Source organism: Spinacia oleracea, chromosome 4 (assembly GCF_020520425.1).
Source record: "Spinacia oleracea cultivar Varoflay chromosome 4, BTI_SOV_V1, whole genome shotgun sequence".
Lineage (NCBI taxonomy): Eukaryota > Viridiplantae > Streptophyta > Magnoliopsida > Caryophyllales > Amaranthaceae > Spinacia > Spinacia oleracea.
Window position 1 is genome coordinate 29610362 of NC_079490.1, and position 19562 is coordinate 29629923.

The window sequence follows — 19562 nt, forward strand, 5'->3', positions numbered from 1 at the left end:
TGAGTCGGCTGGATCAGCAATTTTCTCAGGAAATGGCTATAGACACCATCCTGCATTCTCTTCATAGCGGGTATGATCAGTTCAAACTGAACTACAGTATGAATAGTCTGGACAAAACGCTCACTGAGCTTCACGGTATGCTGAAGACCGCTGAAAAGACGCTCAAAAGTGATAAGCAGGATGTGCTTATGGTGCGTGGGGGCAAGTTCAAGAAATCTGGAAAGAAGAGGAATGCTAAGAAAGGTGGCAACAAGGCCAGCCCAACTAAGCAAACTGGCGCCAAATCTGTAAAGAGGAAGGTCAGTCAACCCACTTCTGAATCCGAATGCTTCTACTGCAAGAAGAAGGGGCATTGGAAGAGAGATTGTTTGAAGCTAAAGGAAGATCAGAAGAACGGAACAGTCGTTCCATCTTCAGGTATTTTCGTTATAGACTGTATACTTGCTAATTCAACTTCTTGGGTATTAGATACAGGTTGTGGCTCACACTTATGTTCCAATCCACAGGGACTAAGAAGAAGTAGAAAGTTAAGCAAGAGTGAAGTCGACCTACGAGTGGGAAATGGAGCACGGATTGCTGCATTAGCTCTAGGAACTTACTATTTGTCGTTGCCCTCCGGGCTAGTTTTGGAACTGGAAGATTGTTTCCATGTTCCAAGTCTTACTAAAAACATCATTTCAGTTTCTTGCTTAGATGCTAAGGGATTTTCCTTTTTAATAAAAGACAATAGTTGTTCGTTTTATTTTAAAGAGATGTTTTATGGATCTGCTAGATTAGTCAATGGACTTTATTTATTAGATCACGACAAACAAGTATATAACATAAATACCAAAAAGGCCAAAAAGGATGATTCAGATCTCACCTATCTGTGGCATTGTCGATTAGGCCATATAAACTTGAAACGCTTAGAAAGACTTCAAAAGGAAGGAATTCTAGAACCATTTGACTTAGAGGATTATGGTAAATGCGAATCATGTTTACTTGGCAAAATGACAAAGCAACCTTTCTCTAAAGTTGGAGAAAGAGCAAATGAACTATTGGGTTTAATCCATACAGATGTATGTGGACCAATGAGTACAAATGCTAGAGGTGGTTTCAGCTACTTTATCACTTTCACTGATGACTTCAGTAGGTATGGTTATGTCTACCTAATGAAGCATAAGTCTGAATCCTTTGACAAATTCAAGGAATTTCAGAGTGAAGTAGAGAATCAATTAGGCAAGAAGATTAAGGCACTGCGGTCTGATAGAGGCGGTGAATATCTGAGCTATGAATTTGATGACCATCTGAAAGAATGTGGAATTCTATCAGAATTGACTCCTCCAGGAACACCACAATGGAACGGTGTGTCGGAACGGAGGAACAGAACCTTGCTAGACATGGTCAGGTCAATGATGGGTCAGGCCGAACTTCCATTAGAATTTTGGGGACATGCACTAAATACAGCTGCACTCACTATAAATAGAGCTCCGTCTAAAGCTGTCGAAAAGACTCCATACGAATTATGGTTTGGAAAGCCTCCAAATGTGTCTTTTCTTAAGATTTGGGGATGTGAAGTATACGTCAAACGATTAATTTCAGACAAACTTCATCCAAAATCTGACAAATGTATCCTTGTGGGCTATCCAAAGGAAACAAAGGGGTATTACTTCTACAATACATCTGAGAACAAGGTGTTTGTTGCTCGAGATGGTGTCTTTTTTGGAGAAAGATCACATTTCCAAAATGACAAGTGGGAGAAAAGTAGACCTCGAAGAAATTCGAGTCGAACAACAAACTCTAGAGAATGCTCAAGATGACATTCAGGATGAAACTCAGAGATCTTTAGAAGAATCTGGTGAGAATCATGATCAATCTAGAAATGTTACCCCGCATAGATCGCAAAGATATAGATCTCAACCGGAAAGGTACTTAGGTATTTTGACGAACGAGAGCTATGACGTTCTATTACTTGAAAGTGATGAACCTGCGACTTACAAACAAGCTATGACGAGCCCTAGCTCCAAGCAATGGCAAGAAGCCATGCAATCTGAATTAGACTCCATGTCTGAAAACCAAGTATGGGATTTGGTCGATTTGCCAGATGGCTACCAAGCCATTGGAAGCAAATGGGTTTTCAAACTGAAAAAGGACAAGGATGGGAAACTTCTAGTTTTCAAAGCTAGATTGGTTGCAAAAGGTTACAGGCAAGTCCACGGTGTGGATTACGATGAAACCTTTTCACCAGTTGCAATGCTAAAGTCTATTCGGATAATGTTAGCAATCGCTGCATATTACGATTACGAAATATGGCAGATGGATGTCAAAACTGCTTTCTTAAACGGCGTTTTAACAGAAACTGTGTTTATGACACAGCCTGAAGGTTTTGAGGATCCAAAGAATGCTAAAAAGGTATGCAAGCTAAAGAAATCAATCTACGGATTGAAGCAGGCATCCAGGAGCTGGAATATACGTTTTGATGAAGCAGTCAGTGACTTTGGTTTCATCAAGAACGCGGACGAATCTTGTGTATACAAGAAGGTCAGTGGGAGAAAAATTGCTTTCCTAGTATTATATGTCGACGACATATTACTTATCGGAAATGACATTCCTATGTTGAACTCTGTCAAGATTTGGCTTAAGAAATGTTTTTCGATGAAGGATCTAGGAGAAGCACAGTACATATTGGGCATCAAGATTTACAGAGATAGATCTAAAAGGATGATTGGACTTAGTCAAAGCACTTATATCAATAAGGTGCTTGATAGGTTCAAGATGGCGGACTCCAAGCGAGGCTACCTACCCATGTCTCATGGAATGACTCTAAGCAAGACTCAGTGCCCAAAAACACTAGATGAGCGTAGACGAATGAATGGGATTCCATATGCATCATTGATTGGTTCAATAATGTATGCTATGATATGTACACGCCCGGATGTTGCGTACGCACTCAGTGCTACGAGCAGATACCAGTCAGACCCAGGAGAGGCGCATTGGACTGCTGCCAAGAACATTCTGAAGTACCTGAAAAGGCACAAAGATGACTTCCTGGTCTATGGTGGAGATGATGAATTAATTGTTAAAGGCTATACGGACGCAAGTTTCCAAACCGACAAAGATGATTTCAGATCACAGTCTGGGTTTGTCTTCTGCCTCAACGGAGGAGCAGTAAGCTGGAAAAGTGCTAAGCAAAGCACCATTGCGGATTCTACAATTGAAGCGGAGTACATTGCTGCACATGAAGCAGCAAAGGAAGCTATATGGCTAAGGAAGTTCATAGGTGAACTTGATGTACTCCCCTCCATTAAAGGACCAATAGCCCTGTATTGTGACAATAACGGAGCTATTGCACAGGCAAAAGAGCCTAGACACCACCAGAGAGTCAAGCATGTACTTCGTAGATTTCACCTTCTACGAGAGTTCGTTGAAAGAAAAGAAGTCGAGATAAGCAAAATTGGAACTGATGACAACATATCAGATCCATTAACTAAACCACTGTCGCAGGCGAAGCACAACTCGCACACTGCAGCTATGGGAATCAAGCATATTGGAGAATGGCTTTGATGTCTCTATTTAATGTTTTAAAGTTTTAGAGTTTAAATCTTTGTAAAACATTATTGGTTAATCATTCACAATAAATGAAAAGAATTCATTTTTCCATTTAATTTGTGGTTTATTAAATGATGAGTCCCTTCAATTTGACGATATATTCAAGATAGACTGTCAGGACCAGTCCTGTGACTAAGAAATGTCTATCAAGTGAACTTGAATGTCAAAGGTTGACACTAGTGGAAAAAATACCTGTTGAGGGGGGCATCTTGGGTTTATTGAGGCGAACAAGGCCCGCTGCGACAGACGTAGCTTCAACAGCTCAGTGATCTGTTGAGGCGGGCTTTGTTCGCCTCAACAGGTGATCTGTTGTGGGGGGCTTTCAAAAGCCCGCCTCAAAAACCTCTACAGAAAGCGCGAAAATAAGGACCTGTTGAGGGGGGCATTTAAGAAGCCCGCCTCAACAGCCTCCTCTGTTGAGGCTCACTTCTTAAATGCCCCCCTCAACAGGTCCTTATTTTTGCGCCAAAAGTTCATATGTTGTTGAGGCGTACATTAAAAGCCCCCTTCAACAACATTAATTTTTTTTTTTCCAAATTCTTTTAAAATATAAAATAGGCGGCAATAACCACAACTAGATATATACTCCATTGAGTATTGAAACCTGTACCCAATCAACACCAAAATAGCAAAGGTATGAATCTGCTTATCTTTGATAAATAAATCATTACATTAACTTCATTTATATTAACCCAACAGAGCAAAGCGTATATATAGTACGTATGTTTACAATTTTTAAACACCTAGCTAGTCTAACAAATTACAACTAATATTAACAACTAAAGACAAAAGGCTAGAGAGCTAATCTAACAAATGTCTCTAATCCAGCCACTTAGGTCCCTTTAGATCATGCATTACAAACCTTAAGTAAGGTCGTGTTGACTTTCTTCCAATCGACTCGATCCCTAGCCTGCAAGTTGCATGGAAGGAAAATATATATGAGTACCAAAGTTTACACTCACGATATTGTCTTTACATTCCATTGAAGCATAAAATTAAAAGATATAGTTGCAGACTATAGAGATAATTAAGTACGTTGTTGACCTATAACGACCCAATGAGCCTTAAATGTGCATACGTAGATTAGAATGAGTTTTAGAAAGTTAAAGCTATGTATATTAGTAATGTAATAAGAATCAAATGAGTCCTTAGGTTCTTTAGTTCAAAGTTGGGAGCGGAAATGTCATTTTAGCTCTAAACATGACCTATAACGACCTAATGAGCCTTAAATGTGCATAAATAGATTCGAATGAGTTTTAGAAAATTAAAACTATGTATATTAGTCATGTAATAAGAATCAAATGAGTCCTTAGGTTTTTTAGTTCAAAGTTGGGAGCGGAAATGTCATTTTAGCTCTAAACATGACCTATAACGACCTAATGAGCCTTAAATGTGCATAAATAGATTCGAATGAGTTTTAGAAAGTTAAAACTATGTATATTAGTCATGTAATAAGAATCAAATGAGTCCTTAGGTTCTTTAGTTCAAAGTTGGGAGCGGAAATGTCATTTTAGCTCTAAACATGACCTATAACGACCTAATGAGCCTTAAATGTGCATAAATAGATTCGAATGAGTTTTAGAAAGTTAAAACTATGTATATTAGTCATGTAATAAGAATCAAATGAGTCCTTAGGTTCTTTAGTTCAAAGTTGGGAGCGGAAATGTCATTTTAGCTCTAAACATGACCTATAACGACCTAATGAGCCTTAAATGTGCATAAATAGATTCGAATGAGTTTTAGAAAGTTTTAACTATGCATATTAGACATGTAATAAGAATCAAATGAGTCCTTAGGTTTTTTAGTTCAAAGTTGGGAGCGGAAATGTCATTTTAGCTCTAAACATGACCTATAACGACCTAATGAGCCTTAAATTTGCATAAATAGATTCGAATGAGTTTTAGAAAGTTAAAACTATGCATATTAATCATGTAATAAGAATCAAATGAGTCCTTAGGTTCTTTAGTTCAAAGTTGGGAGCGGAAATGTCATTTTAGCTCTAAACATGACCTATAACGACCTAATGAGCCTTAAATGTGCATAAATAGATTCGAATGAGTTTTAGAAAGTTTTAACTATGCATATTAGACATGTAATAAGAATCAAATGAGTCCTTAGGTTCTTTAGTTCAAAGTTGGGAGCGGAAATGTCATTTTAGCTCTAAACATGACCTATAACGACCTAATGAGCCTTAAATGTGCATAAATAGATTCGAATGAGTTTTAGAAAGTTAAAACTATGTATATTAGTCATGTAATAAGAATCAAATGAGTCCTTAGGTTCTTTAGTTCAAAGTTGGGAGCGGAAATGTCATTTTAACTCTAAACATGACCTATAACGACCTAATGATCCTTAAATGTGCATAAATAGATTCGAATGAGTCTTAGAAAGTTAAAACTATGCATATTAATCATGTAATAAGAATCAAATGAGTCCTTAGGTTTTTTAGTTCAAAGTTGGGAGCGGAAATGTCATTTTAGCTCTAAACATGACCTATAACGACCTAATGAGCCTTAAATGTGCATAAATAGATTCGAATGAGTTTTAGAAAGTTAAAACTATGCATATTAATCATGTAATAAGAATCAAATGAGTCCTTAGGTTTTTTAGTTCAAAGTTGGGAGCGGAAATGTCATTTTAGCTCTAAACATGACCTATAACGACCTAATGAGCCTTAAATGTGCATAAATAGATTCGAATGAGTTTTAGAAAGTTAAAACTATGCATATTAATCATGTAATAAGAATCAAATGAGTCCTTAGGTTTTTTAGTTCAAAGTTGGGAGCGGAAATGTCATTTTAGGTCTAAACATGACCTATAACGACCTAATGAGCCTTAAATGTGCATAAATAGATTCGAATGAGTTTTAGAAAGTTAAAACTATGTATATTAGTCATGTAATAAGAATCAAATGAGTCCTTAGGTTCTTTAGTTCAAAGTTGGGAGCGGAAATGTCATTTTAGCTCTAAACATGACCTATAACGACCTAATGAGCCTTAAATGTGCATAAATAGATTCGAATGAGTTTTAGAAAGTTAAAACTATGTATATTAGTCATGTAATAAGAATCAAATGAGTCCTTAGGTTCTTTAGTTCAAAGTTGGGAGCGGAAATGTCATTTTAGCTCTAAACATGACCTATAACGACCTAATGAGCCTTAAATGTGCATAAATAGATTCGAATGAGTTTTAGAAAGTTAAAACTATGCATATTAGACATGTAATAAGAATCAAATGAGTCCTTAGGTTTTTTAGTTCAAAGTTGGGAGCGGAAATGTCATTTTAGCTCTAAACAGAAGCAAACAGAGGAGAAACACACAGATGGAAGTGAAATTCTAAAGACCACCAGATCAGAATTCACATGCAACAGCAGCAAGACCAGCAGATTAGTATTCAAAGCAATAAATTAGCAAATCCAGCAGACTTGTAATTATGGAAAAATTAAAGAACTTTACCAAATCCATGAAGATATAAACGCTTCCATCTTTGTGTCTAAACAACCTAAGTAAATAAATACTCGGTTGTAAAAAACTTAGCCCATTGCTCACGAACCACATCTATTTCCTCATCGGTATAAGGCACATTTCTTGGAGTGTAAGCCTGAAATAAGTAACATGATAAGTAATGCTACTTGTAAATTAAGAATTCTACTACGTAAAAGTACTAGTATTAGTAGTTCAACTAACATATGGTAAAAGAACGAACATTGTCTAACCGCTCATCAGTGTTATGGTGTAACGTGACTATTTCATGCATGAACTTCATAACGTAATAGCCACACTCGTGGGCGCCGACTTGTTGAGCACACTGATTTGGAGATAAATCATAAATTATATATCCAAGTAGTTACCCAAAAAAAAAAGTAAAGCTAATTAGTAAGCATGATATACCTTTACATGGAAGCCTTTCAACCCCTGCATAGTCGCTCTATTCGGACAAATCCCATCATTAAACTTGTACACTTGGTATGCCCTGGAAGTTGAGTAAAACTTCATGAATCTGATTCGGCACGAAAAGAAATAACTTAAAAAGAATTGAAAGTAACTTACAAACACAAGATTCCCCATGCACTATTTTCTCGGTTGGAACCTATCGCAGAGTCGAAAATATACGCACAACCTCTACGTAGGTCTAACACGTACAAAATCCAATGATTTCTGCATTATATATAAATGTTATTGCAACCTTATGCATGAAAATAACAATAACATAGCTATTTACCAAATATCGATCAATCTCTAACACTTACTCTTGATGGTATGGGATCAAAAACCACTTGGTAATGTTAGGATCACCCTTCTTCTCCTTTTCAATTTCAGCATTGAAAACTACTTTCAAATACATTGATGCAGCCTGAGGGTTGGCCTTGATTCTAGAGCTTGACATTGCCTCGGGACAAACAAACCCAATCTGAGAGTTGTCAAATGCAAAGGTGTGTTCGTGGAATAAACACCTACAAAGTAAATGTATAATGCAAAAATTTCAAAAACTATTATAGTTGACAAAACCAAAAACAAAAATATCGATGGAAAAGTTTACATCATATAGACTTGGATCACTGAAATGTTGAGGCACGCCCCTCTAAGGAACTCTTCAACGTCAACCTCATTTACATAAGTTTGTCGATCTTCGTCATAATGCCAAACCGAAGCGGGCAATGGGATTGAAGTATTTTTATATACATCACCGGGCGCCGTATTGATGATAAACTTCAAATAATTGCATGATGGGCCAAGACCTTGAATTGTGTCGTCTGCCAAATTTTGCTTCTTACTTTTGGCGGCTGATTCTTCAGTTTTACGATCACAACTACCTACCATCTCTTTGGCCGTCTTAGAGTTCTTCGACTTCGATTTCGACTCCAACTTATTTGAGCATGAATTTCCCTGTAACAATAATGTTAAGCTAGCATGAAAAGTTCAGTTTTGATTTCAGTGTTGAAGCACAGGGGAGTGGGAAGCATATGGTTTACCTTGGCCGTTAACTTCAGTGTTGTCTTCTCTTTGGACCCTAAATCAAGTGTTGCCTTCTCTTTGACAATTAATTCTGTTGTCTTATCTTTGACAACTAATTCTGTTGTCTTCTCTTTGACAATTAATTCGTTTTTCTTCTCTTTGGAGCTACCAACCACCTCTTCAAAAATCTGACTCCTGGACTTCTTTGTTGGGCGTGGAGTAGAGTACTCCTAAACAGAGGTAGAAACCAAAGGAGTTCAAGGCTCTGAATCTAATTCTAAACAGATGCATAACGCAATGAATGACAATTAATAATAAAAAAGTTATACCTCGTCTTCTTCGAAAATCACCAAGTGAATTGGCCATTGCACAAAACTAGCAAGAGCCCTGCCTAAGTTATTGAATCCATCTCCAGTAGGTACCGGAAGAGTGTCATCATCATGTCCGTCGTAAATACAATCAACTTGGACCTTATAATGACTAGGCTTCATCGATCTAAAGTGTTGGTGCAACGAACCATCCAATGGGTACGCCATACCATCTGCCACTATCACTTTGTTACCCAAAACTTTATCCTCAAGGGCAAGACGACATGGAGTTATGGCCTTCACAAATAAATTTACAAAATTTCAGAAATCACTACAAAGTACAATATTAAAAACCTAGCTAGGGGTGTTTTGAGTGTATGCACTATAGAGAATATATACCTTCAGCTCGCGTGGTTGCTGCGATGAACTCGGACAACAGGTTACGAGTGCACGGTTAACATCAAACTCATCACTTACAAGAGCAGAATCAAGTGCGGGGGTAGAGAGGGTGTGTAGTTGACCGGTTGCTTTCAATGTGGCTAGTTGGTTTTGGAGGGCCTCCGCCACCTTTCTCTCTAATTGATCTTCAAACTCCCTTCTCACCGAAGCTCTGATTGATTCGATAGCCTCCGGTGATGGTTCAATATGGCCACATCTACTACTTCGGTCTATTGGACCGAAAGCAACTTTGTAACCGACATTAACTCCACCTGTTGCCTTGACACGCCCACGGTGATCCTTTTTTCCCATAGCCTTGGTGAGGGCATCTTCTCCCTGGGTGAATGAAATATTTCCTTTTCCCTCTTCTTCTATGTACTCCAACTATAAGAATTAGGAAAGTAAAAATTAGATGGTATACATGATGGAAAGGAGAAGCAATCTTAGCAATAGAACTAGGAATTAGGAAAGAAAAGGATATAGAACGTAAAATTTCATATGCACTTACAGCCATCTTAGCAATATTTACGGCTTCTTTATCATTCGGGTCAACTTCCCACTTTCCCTCTTTGTTTTTAACTTGATGAGCCAAGATCCATTCTACTGATCTAAACTTCTTAAATCTATCTGGCGCTGTGGTGAGTGATGAGGTCACTGAGGAGGAGCCACTTGAGAGGGTTAAAGCTGCCTCTGGCGGTAGTCGCCCATCATTTATCCACTCTGGTCTCTTTCTAACATAACCCTTTTGGCCTGTGCGATGTGGGTGCTTGTTTTGTAATGCACTTTTACTTGCTTTTTCTCTACGAACCTGTCAAAAAACACATAAAGAACATGTCGAACATTTAAAGATGGCAACAACAAACTAATCATATAATTATATAAAAAAATATCTAGCAAAGTAAATTCATTATTACCAACATCTCCGGCTTGTTTCGTTCTATCACAAATGTTTTCCAATCATCCTCTGTGATTTGATGGTAGATGTCCCAAGGCATGTCATTTGTCTGATGTTTCGGCATTTTTTCTTTCTTAGTTATCCAACGCCGCGTTAACCTGGACTTGAAAGCTCCAAAGCGTTTCGCCACACACATATGAAAATATTTTTCTCTCCTTTTAGCCGGATCATCAATAATGTGGAACAGAAGCTGTTAATTTTATGGATAAGAGATTGTTAGAAACGTATGCTACACAAATAGATAATCTAGGAGAATACAAATCAAGTTTTTATTCAATGTTTACCTTGGTCTCCTCCCAAAACCCCTTCTTTGTGTGTTCATCTAACGTTGAATATTCTTTCACATTAATGTTAATTCTAGCAGCACAAGACCCAACTTGCTTCCCGTATTCTCCTGACCATTCTCCATCGGGGATTCCATATTGATTATACTGAAGATGCATAGGCTTTTTGGCTTGAACTCCTTTTGACGGACCACGGAATTTGGTCTTTTTACTAGTGTTGGTACCTTGTGATTCCCCCGTAGGATGACTAGCTCCATCAATTCCCTGTATTTCATTATCACGATGATCATCCATGGTAGCTACGGTCCTGCAACAAAGAAAAGAGAGCAATACTTAGTAAAGGGAGCAATACTTAGAAAAGAGAGCAAAATGCTACAATTGGCCATTTACAAAGCTATACCTAAAATAATGGCCTTATGGTATTACACCTAACATGCAAAACAATCCCAAATCAAACCTCACCTAAAAAAACAACCCAAAAAAAAATCATAACTCACCAGTTCTACGAGATCAATGCACAGAACTGATCAGAACTGACCAGTTCTGTGCACTGATCTGCACAGTTCTGATCTGAGCTGTGCAGATCAGTGCACAGAACTGATCAGAACCTGACCAGTTTTGTGCACTGATCTGCACAGTTCTGATCTGAGCTGTGCAGATCAATGCACAGAACTGATCAGAACTGACCAGTTCTGTGCACTGATCTGCACAGTTCTGATCTGAGCTGTGCAGATCAGTGCACAGAACTGATCAGAACTGACCAGTTCTGTGCACTGATCTGCACAGTTCTGATCTGAGCTGTGCAGATCAGTGCACATAACTGCACAGTTCTGGGCAAAATGCTACAATTGGCCATTTACAAAGCTATACCTAAAATAATGGCCTTATGGTATTACACCTAACATGCAAAACAATCCCAAATCAAACCTCACCTAAAAAAACAACCCAAAAAAAAAATCATAACTCACCAGTTCTACGCACTGATCTGCACAGCTCAGATCAGAACTGTGCAGATCAATGCATAGAACTGATCAGAACTGACCAGTTCTGTGCACTGATCTGCACAGTTCTGATCTGAACTGTGCAGATCAATGCACAGAACTGATCAGAACTGACCAGTTCTGTGCACTGATCTGCACAGTTCTGATCTGAGCTGTGCAGATCAGTGCACATAACTGATCAGAACTGACCAGTTCTGTGCACTGATCTGCACAGTTCTGATCTGAGCTGTGCAGATCAGTGCACAGAACTGATCAGAACTGACCAGTTCTGTGCACTGATCTGCACAGTTCTGATCTGAGCTGTGCAGATCAGTGCACAGAACTGCACAGTTCTGTGCACTGATCTGCACAGTTCTGATCTGAGCTGTGCAGATCAGTGCACATAACTGCACAGTTCTGATCAGTGCATATTCCTTGTGCTACTTGCAGTTCTCGTGGATTGATAAAATGCAATATATGTCAAATTTGATTCCTGGTCTAATTTGATGATTCTGGAGTTCAAATCTTCACCTTCAAACATGTAAATTACACCATACTGTAAGCAAAGTATCAAATTGTAAACAAAGTCATCTTCAAAACGGTTTTTATGTACTTATCCATCATCAACCACCAGAAAGCAAACATCAGAAACTAAGTTACCAATCACAAAGCCATGCAAACAAGAACAGGTAATTGATATTATTAGACAAAATGTACTGAAAACTAACCTAGGAAAATTCAACTGCAATTTCTGCAACCTGTGCTTGGAACCTGGCTCACATAAGAGGATACGACATTCACCAAGTTTACACCTGTGTGAAAAAACCAGATAAAGTTAGTCAAGTTATTAGAAGTATCAGACTCTCAGTAACTTAAATAGGAGGGATAAAGTAGGAGACTCTTACTGCAATTCCTCTTCACAATACAAGTGGCAATTGATTGGGGTTGAATTTTTAGAAAAAAAATATGAATTATTATCCACAAGTATCCTTCACTATTCAAATTTAAGTAGTCAAGATAACAAAAATTCCAAGGCGCACAGGCTTTCAGATATGAATAGAAAGAACAAAGTCAAAAACTTCAACAATGCATCAGAAGTGAAGCCCGAACTTACACATGTATGTTTCAATTACGATTCGTAACCCATATTCCTTCCGTATGATCTGTACGCATATGATTAGTATTATTTGCATCCTCTTCTTCTGGCAATGGTTGAACAACCATTGGTAACGGAGGTGTGTCATCATACTCATCATACTCATCTTCATCTACAACATCATCAATACCCAAAATATGTCTTTTTCCTTGGGCAACAACACGCCATCTAGGATCAATATTGTCAACCACATAAAAAACTTGCTTAGCTAGTGATGCTAGAATGAATGGCTCGTCACTGTCACTTAGTCGATCAAAATTCACCAAGGTTAAACCCGGGAAAATTTCATCTCGCTTCACACCATTTTGGTTGTTAGCCCACTGACACCGAAAAACAGGGATCACAAAATAGGTATAATCAAGCTCCCATATTTCTTCGATAACACCATAATATGATTGTGTTGAATCAACCGGCCTTTTATCCTTAGCGCTTGCATAGACCCTAGATGATGCAACAACCTTTACTCCACTATTTTGCACTACACTCTTTTCATCTTGCCTTCTAGTGTAGAATGTGAACCCATTGATATCATATCCTTCAAAAGATCGAACACATAGTCGAGGACCTCGAGATAACCACTTGATCGTATCAGAAACATCATGGTCTTGTTTCTTTCCAACTTCCTTCTTAAACCATTCAATAAATGTGCGATTATGTTCCCGCATCAACGCTCTTTCCTTCAACTTAGGATTACAATGTTGCAATTCAAGCAGATGCTTTTCTAAATAAGGATGAACCTCTGTAAGATGCTGCAACACACAAAGATGTGCCTTCTTCTTCCTCTCCGATGGAGGAGATATCACATTTTTACCAATTACTCCCTCCCCTGCGAGCCTACCAACATGTCGAGATTTTGGAAGTCCTATTGGTTCAAGGCTTGACAAAAACTCAGCTAGATATCCAGAAATCTCTTCTTTAAGGACTCCCCGAATGATACTACCCTCTGGATTAGCCGGATTCCTTGCTTTGTCCTTTAAAGTCTTAAAAAATCTCTCAAAAGGATACATCCATCTTAAGAACACCGGACCACATAACTTGACTTCGCGAACTAAATGGACAATCAAATGCACCATTATATCAAAGAAAGAAGGCGGAAAATACATTTCAAATCGACATAGAGTTTCAACAACATCATTGTGCAAAGCATCCAAAGTCTCCGGATCAATCACCTTAGCACATATGGAATTGAAAAACAAACAAAGTTTTGTTATAACATGTCTCACGTGTTTCGGCAATATCCCACGAAGTGCAATTGGCAAAAATACATTAATCAGTGCATGACAATCATGAGACTTCATACCAATCAACCTAAGGTCCGAGAGAGACACTAGGCGCTTAACATTCGACGAATATCCCGAGGGAACCTTAATGCCATGTAAGCACTCACAAAACTTCTTCTTCTCCTTTCTCGACATTGTGTAACACGCTGGAGGCAGAAAGGTCTTTGTACCATCCTTTTTTTTAACAGGCCACAAATCTGGTCGAATATTCTTCTTTTTCATATCTTTCCGCACATTCTCATTGTCCTTGGTCTTTCCTGGTATGTTTAGCAAAGTCCCGATGATAGCATCGCACACATTTTTCTCAATGTGCATTACATCGAGACAATGCCTAACCGACAAATCTTTCCAGTAGGGAAGATCCCATAATGGAGACACTTTCTTCCATAAAACACCCTTTTTAGACTTGGACTTGAAGCACTTACCGTATTTGGTTTCAACATTTTTGATACGTTCATAAACTTGTGATCCTGTCAAAGGTGTACGAGCTACTCCTTCCTCGGTGAACCCATTGAATTCCTTCTTCTTCTTACGATAAGGATGATATCGACTAAGGTGCTTCCTGAAATCTGGGTAGATATTTTTCTTGAAATGATCCAACCGTGTGGGCTTCATGTCCTCTTCACATATAGGGCATGCTTGTTCTCCTTTGGTTTTGTACCCAGACAAGTTTCCATAGGCCGAAAAATCATTTATGGTACAGAAAACCATTGCCCGCAATGTAAAGTTTGAGTTGGTGTGAGCATCGAACATTGGAACACCTTCATTCCACAACAATTTCAAATCATCTATGAGTGGAGCGAGATACACATCTATATCATGTCCTGGCTGCTTAGGCCCTGAGATGAGGAGTGACAACATGATATACTTGCGTTTCATACACAACCATGGAGGAAGATTGTAAATTGCAAGAAGAACCGGCCAAGTGCTATGCTGACTACTCAGAGAGCCGTATGGATTCATCCCATCTGTACATAGAGCAAGTCTCAGATTTCTAACCTCCTTGCCAAATTCAGGATACTTCTTATCAATAGTTCTCCATTGAGGAGAATCAGCCGGATGTCTAAGGAATTCATCTTTCTTCCTCCCTTCCGCATGCCACCTCAGATACTTAGCATTCTTCTTTACGGAGAACAAGCGCTCAAACCTAGGTATGATCGGAAGATACCACAATACCTTGGCGGGCGGTCCCCTCTTAGCTGAATTGGCCCCTTTACGCTTGTAACGCGACATAGAACACGTTGGACACTTATCCAAATTTTCATACTCTTTTCTGTAAAGAATACAATCATTTGGGCAAGCATCTATCTTGACGGCCTCTAAGCCTAAGGGATTCGTCAATTTGTTGGCATAATAGGCAGAGGTGGGAATGTCATTGCCATCGGGAAACCAAAGACCTAGTCGTTTCAATAATTTCGTGAAACTTTCTTCGGTCCAACCACTCTCCGCTTTCAAGTTGGAAAGTGATGCCACACATTCTAACAATTTGAATTTTGTACACCCAGGGTACAAAGGCGTCTCAGCAGCCTTTAATACCTGCTCGAGTATGTGAGGTCGTTCATTCAAGTGATCTTTCACCGCATCCATCATTTCATTTATTTCATTATCTTCTTGCTCATCATCATCCATCTCATTATTCTCAGAAATATCAGAATCACTCTCATCACTCTCATCACTCTCTGCCAGAACATCAAATTCATTCACACTAGAACTTGGACGATCAAGTATTTTCTCACCATGCCAAAACCAGACATGGTAATCTTGCTTAAACCCACGACGAAATAAATGATCCTCAATTTCATCAATATCAGCTAACCGCCTTACATTGTTACAATCACGGCAAGGACAATAGATCTTTGCGGCTTTCGTATTCCGTTGGTGTGCTAAAGCACATCTAAGGAACTCCTGAACCCCACTCAAGTATTCCACCGTAGTATGGTCACCGTACATCCAACGACGACTCATTTCTAATAACACAAGGTTTTACACAGAATTAGATAAATCAAGCCACAAATTCTTAATTTTGACACAAGAACTATACTAGCTTGGCATAAGATCTTTGTTCTCTAATGATGCAATCTTAATTTTGACACACGAACTATACTAGCTTAGTTTCTGATGTTTGCTTTCTGGTGGTTGATGATGGATAAGTACATAAAAACCGTTTTGAAGATGACTTTGTTTACAATTTGATACTTTGCTTACAGTATGGTGTAATTTACATGTTTGAAGGTGTAATTTACATGCATGAAGTACTGTTTTAGCTTCTCAGTGCACTGATCAGTTCTGTTCTGTGCACTGATCTGCACTGCCCAGATCAGAACTGTGCAGATCAGTGGACAAAACTGATCAGAACTGTGCAGTTATGTGCACTGATCTGCACAGCTCAGATCAGAACTGTGCAGATCAGTGCACAGAACTGGTCAGTTCTGATCAGTTCTGTGCACTGATCTGCACAGCTCAGATCAGAACTGTGCAGATCAGTGCACAGAACTGGTCAGTTCTGATCAGTTCTGTGCACTGATCTGCACAGCTCAGATCAGAACTGTGCAGATCAGTGCACAAAACTGGTCAGTTCTGATCAGTTCTGTGCATTGATCTGCACAGCTCAGATCAGAACTGTGCAGATCAGTGCACAGAACTGGTCAGTTCTGATCAGTTCTGTGCATTGATCTGCACAGTTCTGATCTGAGCTGTGCAGATCAGTGCGTAGAACTGGTGAGTTAAAAAAAACTAAGATTTGGTTTTAAGTCCAAACCTTGGTCTGATGGCTGATTCTTCTATTGCAAAATGAGGAATAGATGGATATAAGGAAGACAGGGTTGAATAGCTTGGTCTGAAGTTCCTCGAGAACTGGCACCAAGAAGCATAAAACAGAACATCTACACAGTCCTGATTGAGGTTGTACACCAAATGCAGCGCTTTTTGCAATGATGCTTCATCTCCCTTGAAAATTAGAAGTAAGCAAATGCTATTAGATTTAGTTGAAAAGTAACAGAAAGGAAAAAGCTCCACATAAAATAACATAGCTATAGAATCTCCTAATTTGGTTATTAAAGTCCTTTCTTAAGTTAAATATCAAACCACAGTTTGTTTCCATGCAACAGGATGGATAACTGAATGAGCCCCTATGCATGCAACTATGCAAGAGTTAAGCTACAAGCACCTGGCACTACTCATACTCAGCCATAGTCAAAAGCCTTGTAAGTAGAACTAGTTAATATGAGACTGGTCCTCGGCAAAGGAAGAGGCACGGAGGTTTGCTGCGGACTGTGCATACATTTTCAAATTTTGACAGGTGCTCGACGACCTGGCTTGATTAAATTTTTAACCAAGAAACAAAAAAAGACTAAAAAAATCTCTAGGGGGGCAGACTAGTTTTTTTCACACCGTTAACATAATACTTGCAATAAAGAAGTGTTTACAATCTGCGTTATTATCAGATACTGTAGCAGGCTATATCAGGTACACCAGCTGGTTGCATCAGGTACACCAGCTGGTTGAGCTGCTGCGAGCCCAAACCACAGACCGATAAATCCAACCTTGACCGAAAATGCCATAACAACTAGTACAGGCAATGCAACCAAGTAGAAGGTGACAAAGTTTATTGTTGCACCTATTTTAGTCCTTGTTGAACCTGTCAAAGCCCCACAGGCAGCTGTCTATGGACAGTTTCCGATCTCACAAAACCCCAGAATAGGAACTCAACAATAGCAAGAGCAATATTGTAGCATAATAAAAATGGAACTAAAAGAACTTGAAAATCAAAGCAGCAGCAACAACAGTCTCCACTGTCATACATCAGAATATTGTAGATAAGCGTGTACAAAAAACATCACAATATACTATAGTGAATACATCAAGCTATGGTAATTTTAGAGCCTATAAAGCTACAATCCAATATCAACGATTAGTTTACATCATTAATAAACTATCAATATTACAATGAACACATGAGTATATTTTATGCAGACATATTTTCAACAGATTCATATCGATTCGCTCCACTTAAAAGTTCAAACACTTCATTTCATCTGCATACTTTGGATCGAGCTACTCACATAGCTTACATAAACCATCACCATAAAAGAGACCTTCATCATTTAGACACAAAACCCATATCACTAACTTCTATTTTGTAACTGAACTAGAAAAATTTAACCTAACATCTATTTTGTAACTGAACTAGAAAAACCACAAATATCAAACCCTAATTTGTAAATTCATCCAATATTGAAACATTAGCCTAAATTCTCTGCATAATCAACTCATTATGCTCAACTAATTGAAGAGAAACTGAATTTTAAGACCAAGCAAAACAAGAATCAATTATAACCTAACCTTGATATATTGCGGCACTGTGTGAAACAGAGTCAACCGAGATAGGGAAGACGACGGTGGGGAAACTCTCCTTCAGATGGTGGTGGTGGAGCCGCGCGGTGAGGAAGGTGGTGGTGGTGGTTATGGTGGTGGTGGAGTCGCGCGGTGAGGATAGGTATGCGTTGGAAGAGCTAGATGTGAAGTACGACGACGAGATGTGAAGAGAAGAGAAGCTTATCGATCTGTTTGGCGGTGGTTTTATTTTTTTAAAATTTAATGTAGCCTATTGAGGCGGGCAATTAAAAGCCCCCTTCAACAGAGAGACCCTATTGAGGCGGGCAATTAAAAGCCCCCTTCAACAGCTTCTATCTATTGAGGCGGGCAAGGAAAGCCCCCTTCAACAGCTTCTGTAGAAGCGAACACCAAAAAAGCCCGCCTCAACAGAATAGTAAAATATTTGACCCGCGTTGACTAAGTAGCTATTGAGGCGCGCTTATGTATGCCCCCCTCAACAAGGGGGCTACAACAGGGGTTTTTTCCACTAGTGTGAAAATGGTCCCTAGTCGGAGTTTTCTATAAAATTGGACGCATAGAAAACGTTAGACGATTAGAATGCAAGATGACTAGTAGTTCTGTTTCTTGAACTATGTGGACATGGCAATGTCATAATCATTTGCATAGATACTTACTTTGGGAAGACTAGTATCGGACAAGACCTATGAAACTTTACTGTAAGAGATGAAAATCTGTCATAAGTAAATTTCATTAAATTATTAGACACTAAATCCTCAATACCTGAGTGATTTGAGATTACTTGTTTGTGAACTGGTTGCTTTGACGTTGACCAACCGTCGCACCGTAAAAGGAGGCTATAAAGGCAACGCTCAAGTAATCACCTATCAAACGAAGTCTAATCTCAAGATCGCAAGATTGGGATTGTCCTCCCATAAATCGGGATGAGATGCTTAAAAGTTGTACAAGACCACTCGGAGAGCTAGAAACTGTGAAATGCATGGCCGTGCTCGGATGAATCATAGGCTATGATTATCTGTTTATTTGATCAGTTGAACTCTGAAACCGAGGAACACCTCTGGACATAATAAGGATGACGACTCTTACCTTATGTTCAAGAGCAAGCATCGAGCGACAAAGGAATTAGGAAATGCACACTTGTCCCTAAGGACAAGTGGGAGACTGAAGGAAATAATGCCCTTGGTCCAAGTATGCATTCTATGTTAAGTCTAATAAATGCGGTTCAGTATTAATTAACAAGTTAATAATTCAGTGAGATCAAGTGTG

General features: G+C 38.9%; 1 protein-coding gene across 3 annotated transcripts; it reads right to left on the reverse strand.

The window, feature by feature from the left end:
- Positions 1-4104: 4104 nt before the first annotated feature.
- LOC130460024 (uncharacterized) lies at positions 4105-18764 on the reverse strand. 3 transcript variants are annotated; one of them, XM_056827675.1, is made up of 15 exons: positions 16702-18764; positions 12236-12319; positions 10528-10834; positions 10203-10433; positions 9797-10096; positions 9250-9672; positions 8872-9147; positions 8560-8772; positions 8127-8473; positions 7837-8040; positions 7637-7744; positions 7478-7559; positions 7293-7394; positions 7043-7187; positions 4105-4498 (listed from the first exon to the last, which is right to left on the reverse strand). In XM_056827675.1, exons 1-14 carry the CDS (start codon positions 16968-16970, stop codon positions 7089-7091), a joined length of 3045 nt encoding a protein of 1014 aa, XP_056683653.1. In that variant the 5' UTR covers positions 16971-18764; the 3' UTR covers positions 4105-4498; positions 7043-7088. The 3 variants fall into 3 exon arrangements, with proteins under 3 accessions (XP_056683653.1, XP_056683654.1, XP_056683655.1); XM_056827677.1 differs by lacking the exon at positions 12236-12319 and having other exon boundaries at positions 4108-4498; positions 16702-16889; positions 18285-18761; XM_056827676.1 differs by lacking the exon at positions 12236-12319 and having other exon boundaries at positions 16702-18763.
- Between the last annotated feature and the right edge of the window lie 798 nt (positions 18765-19562).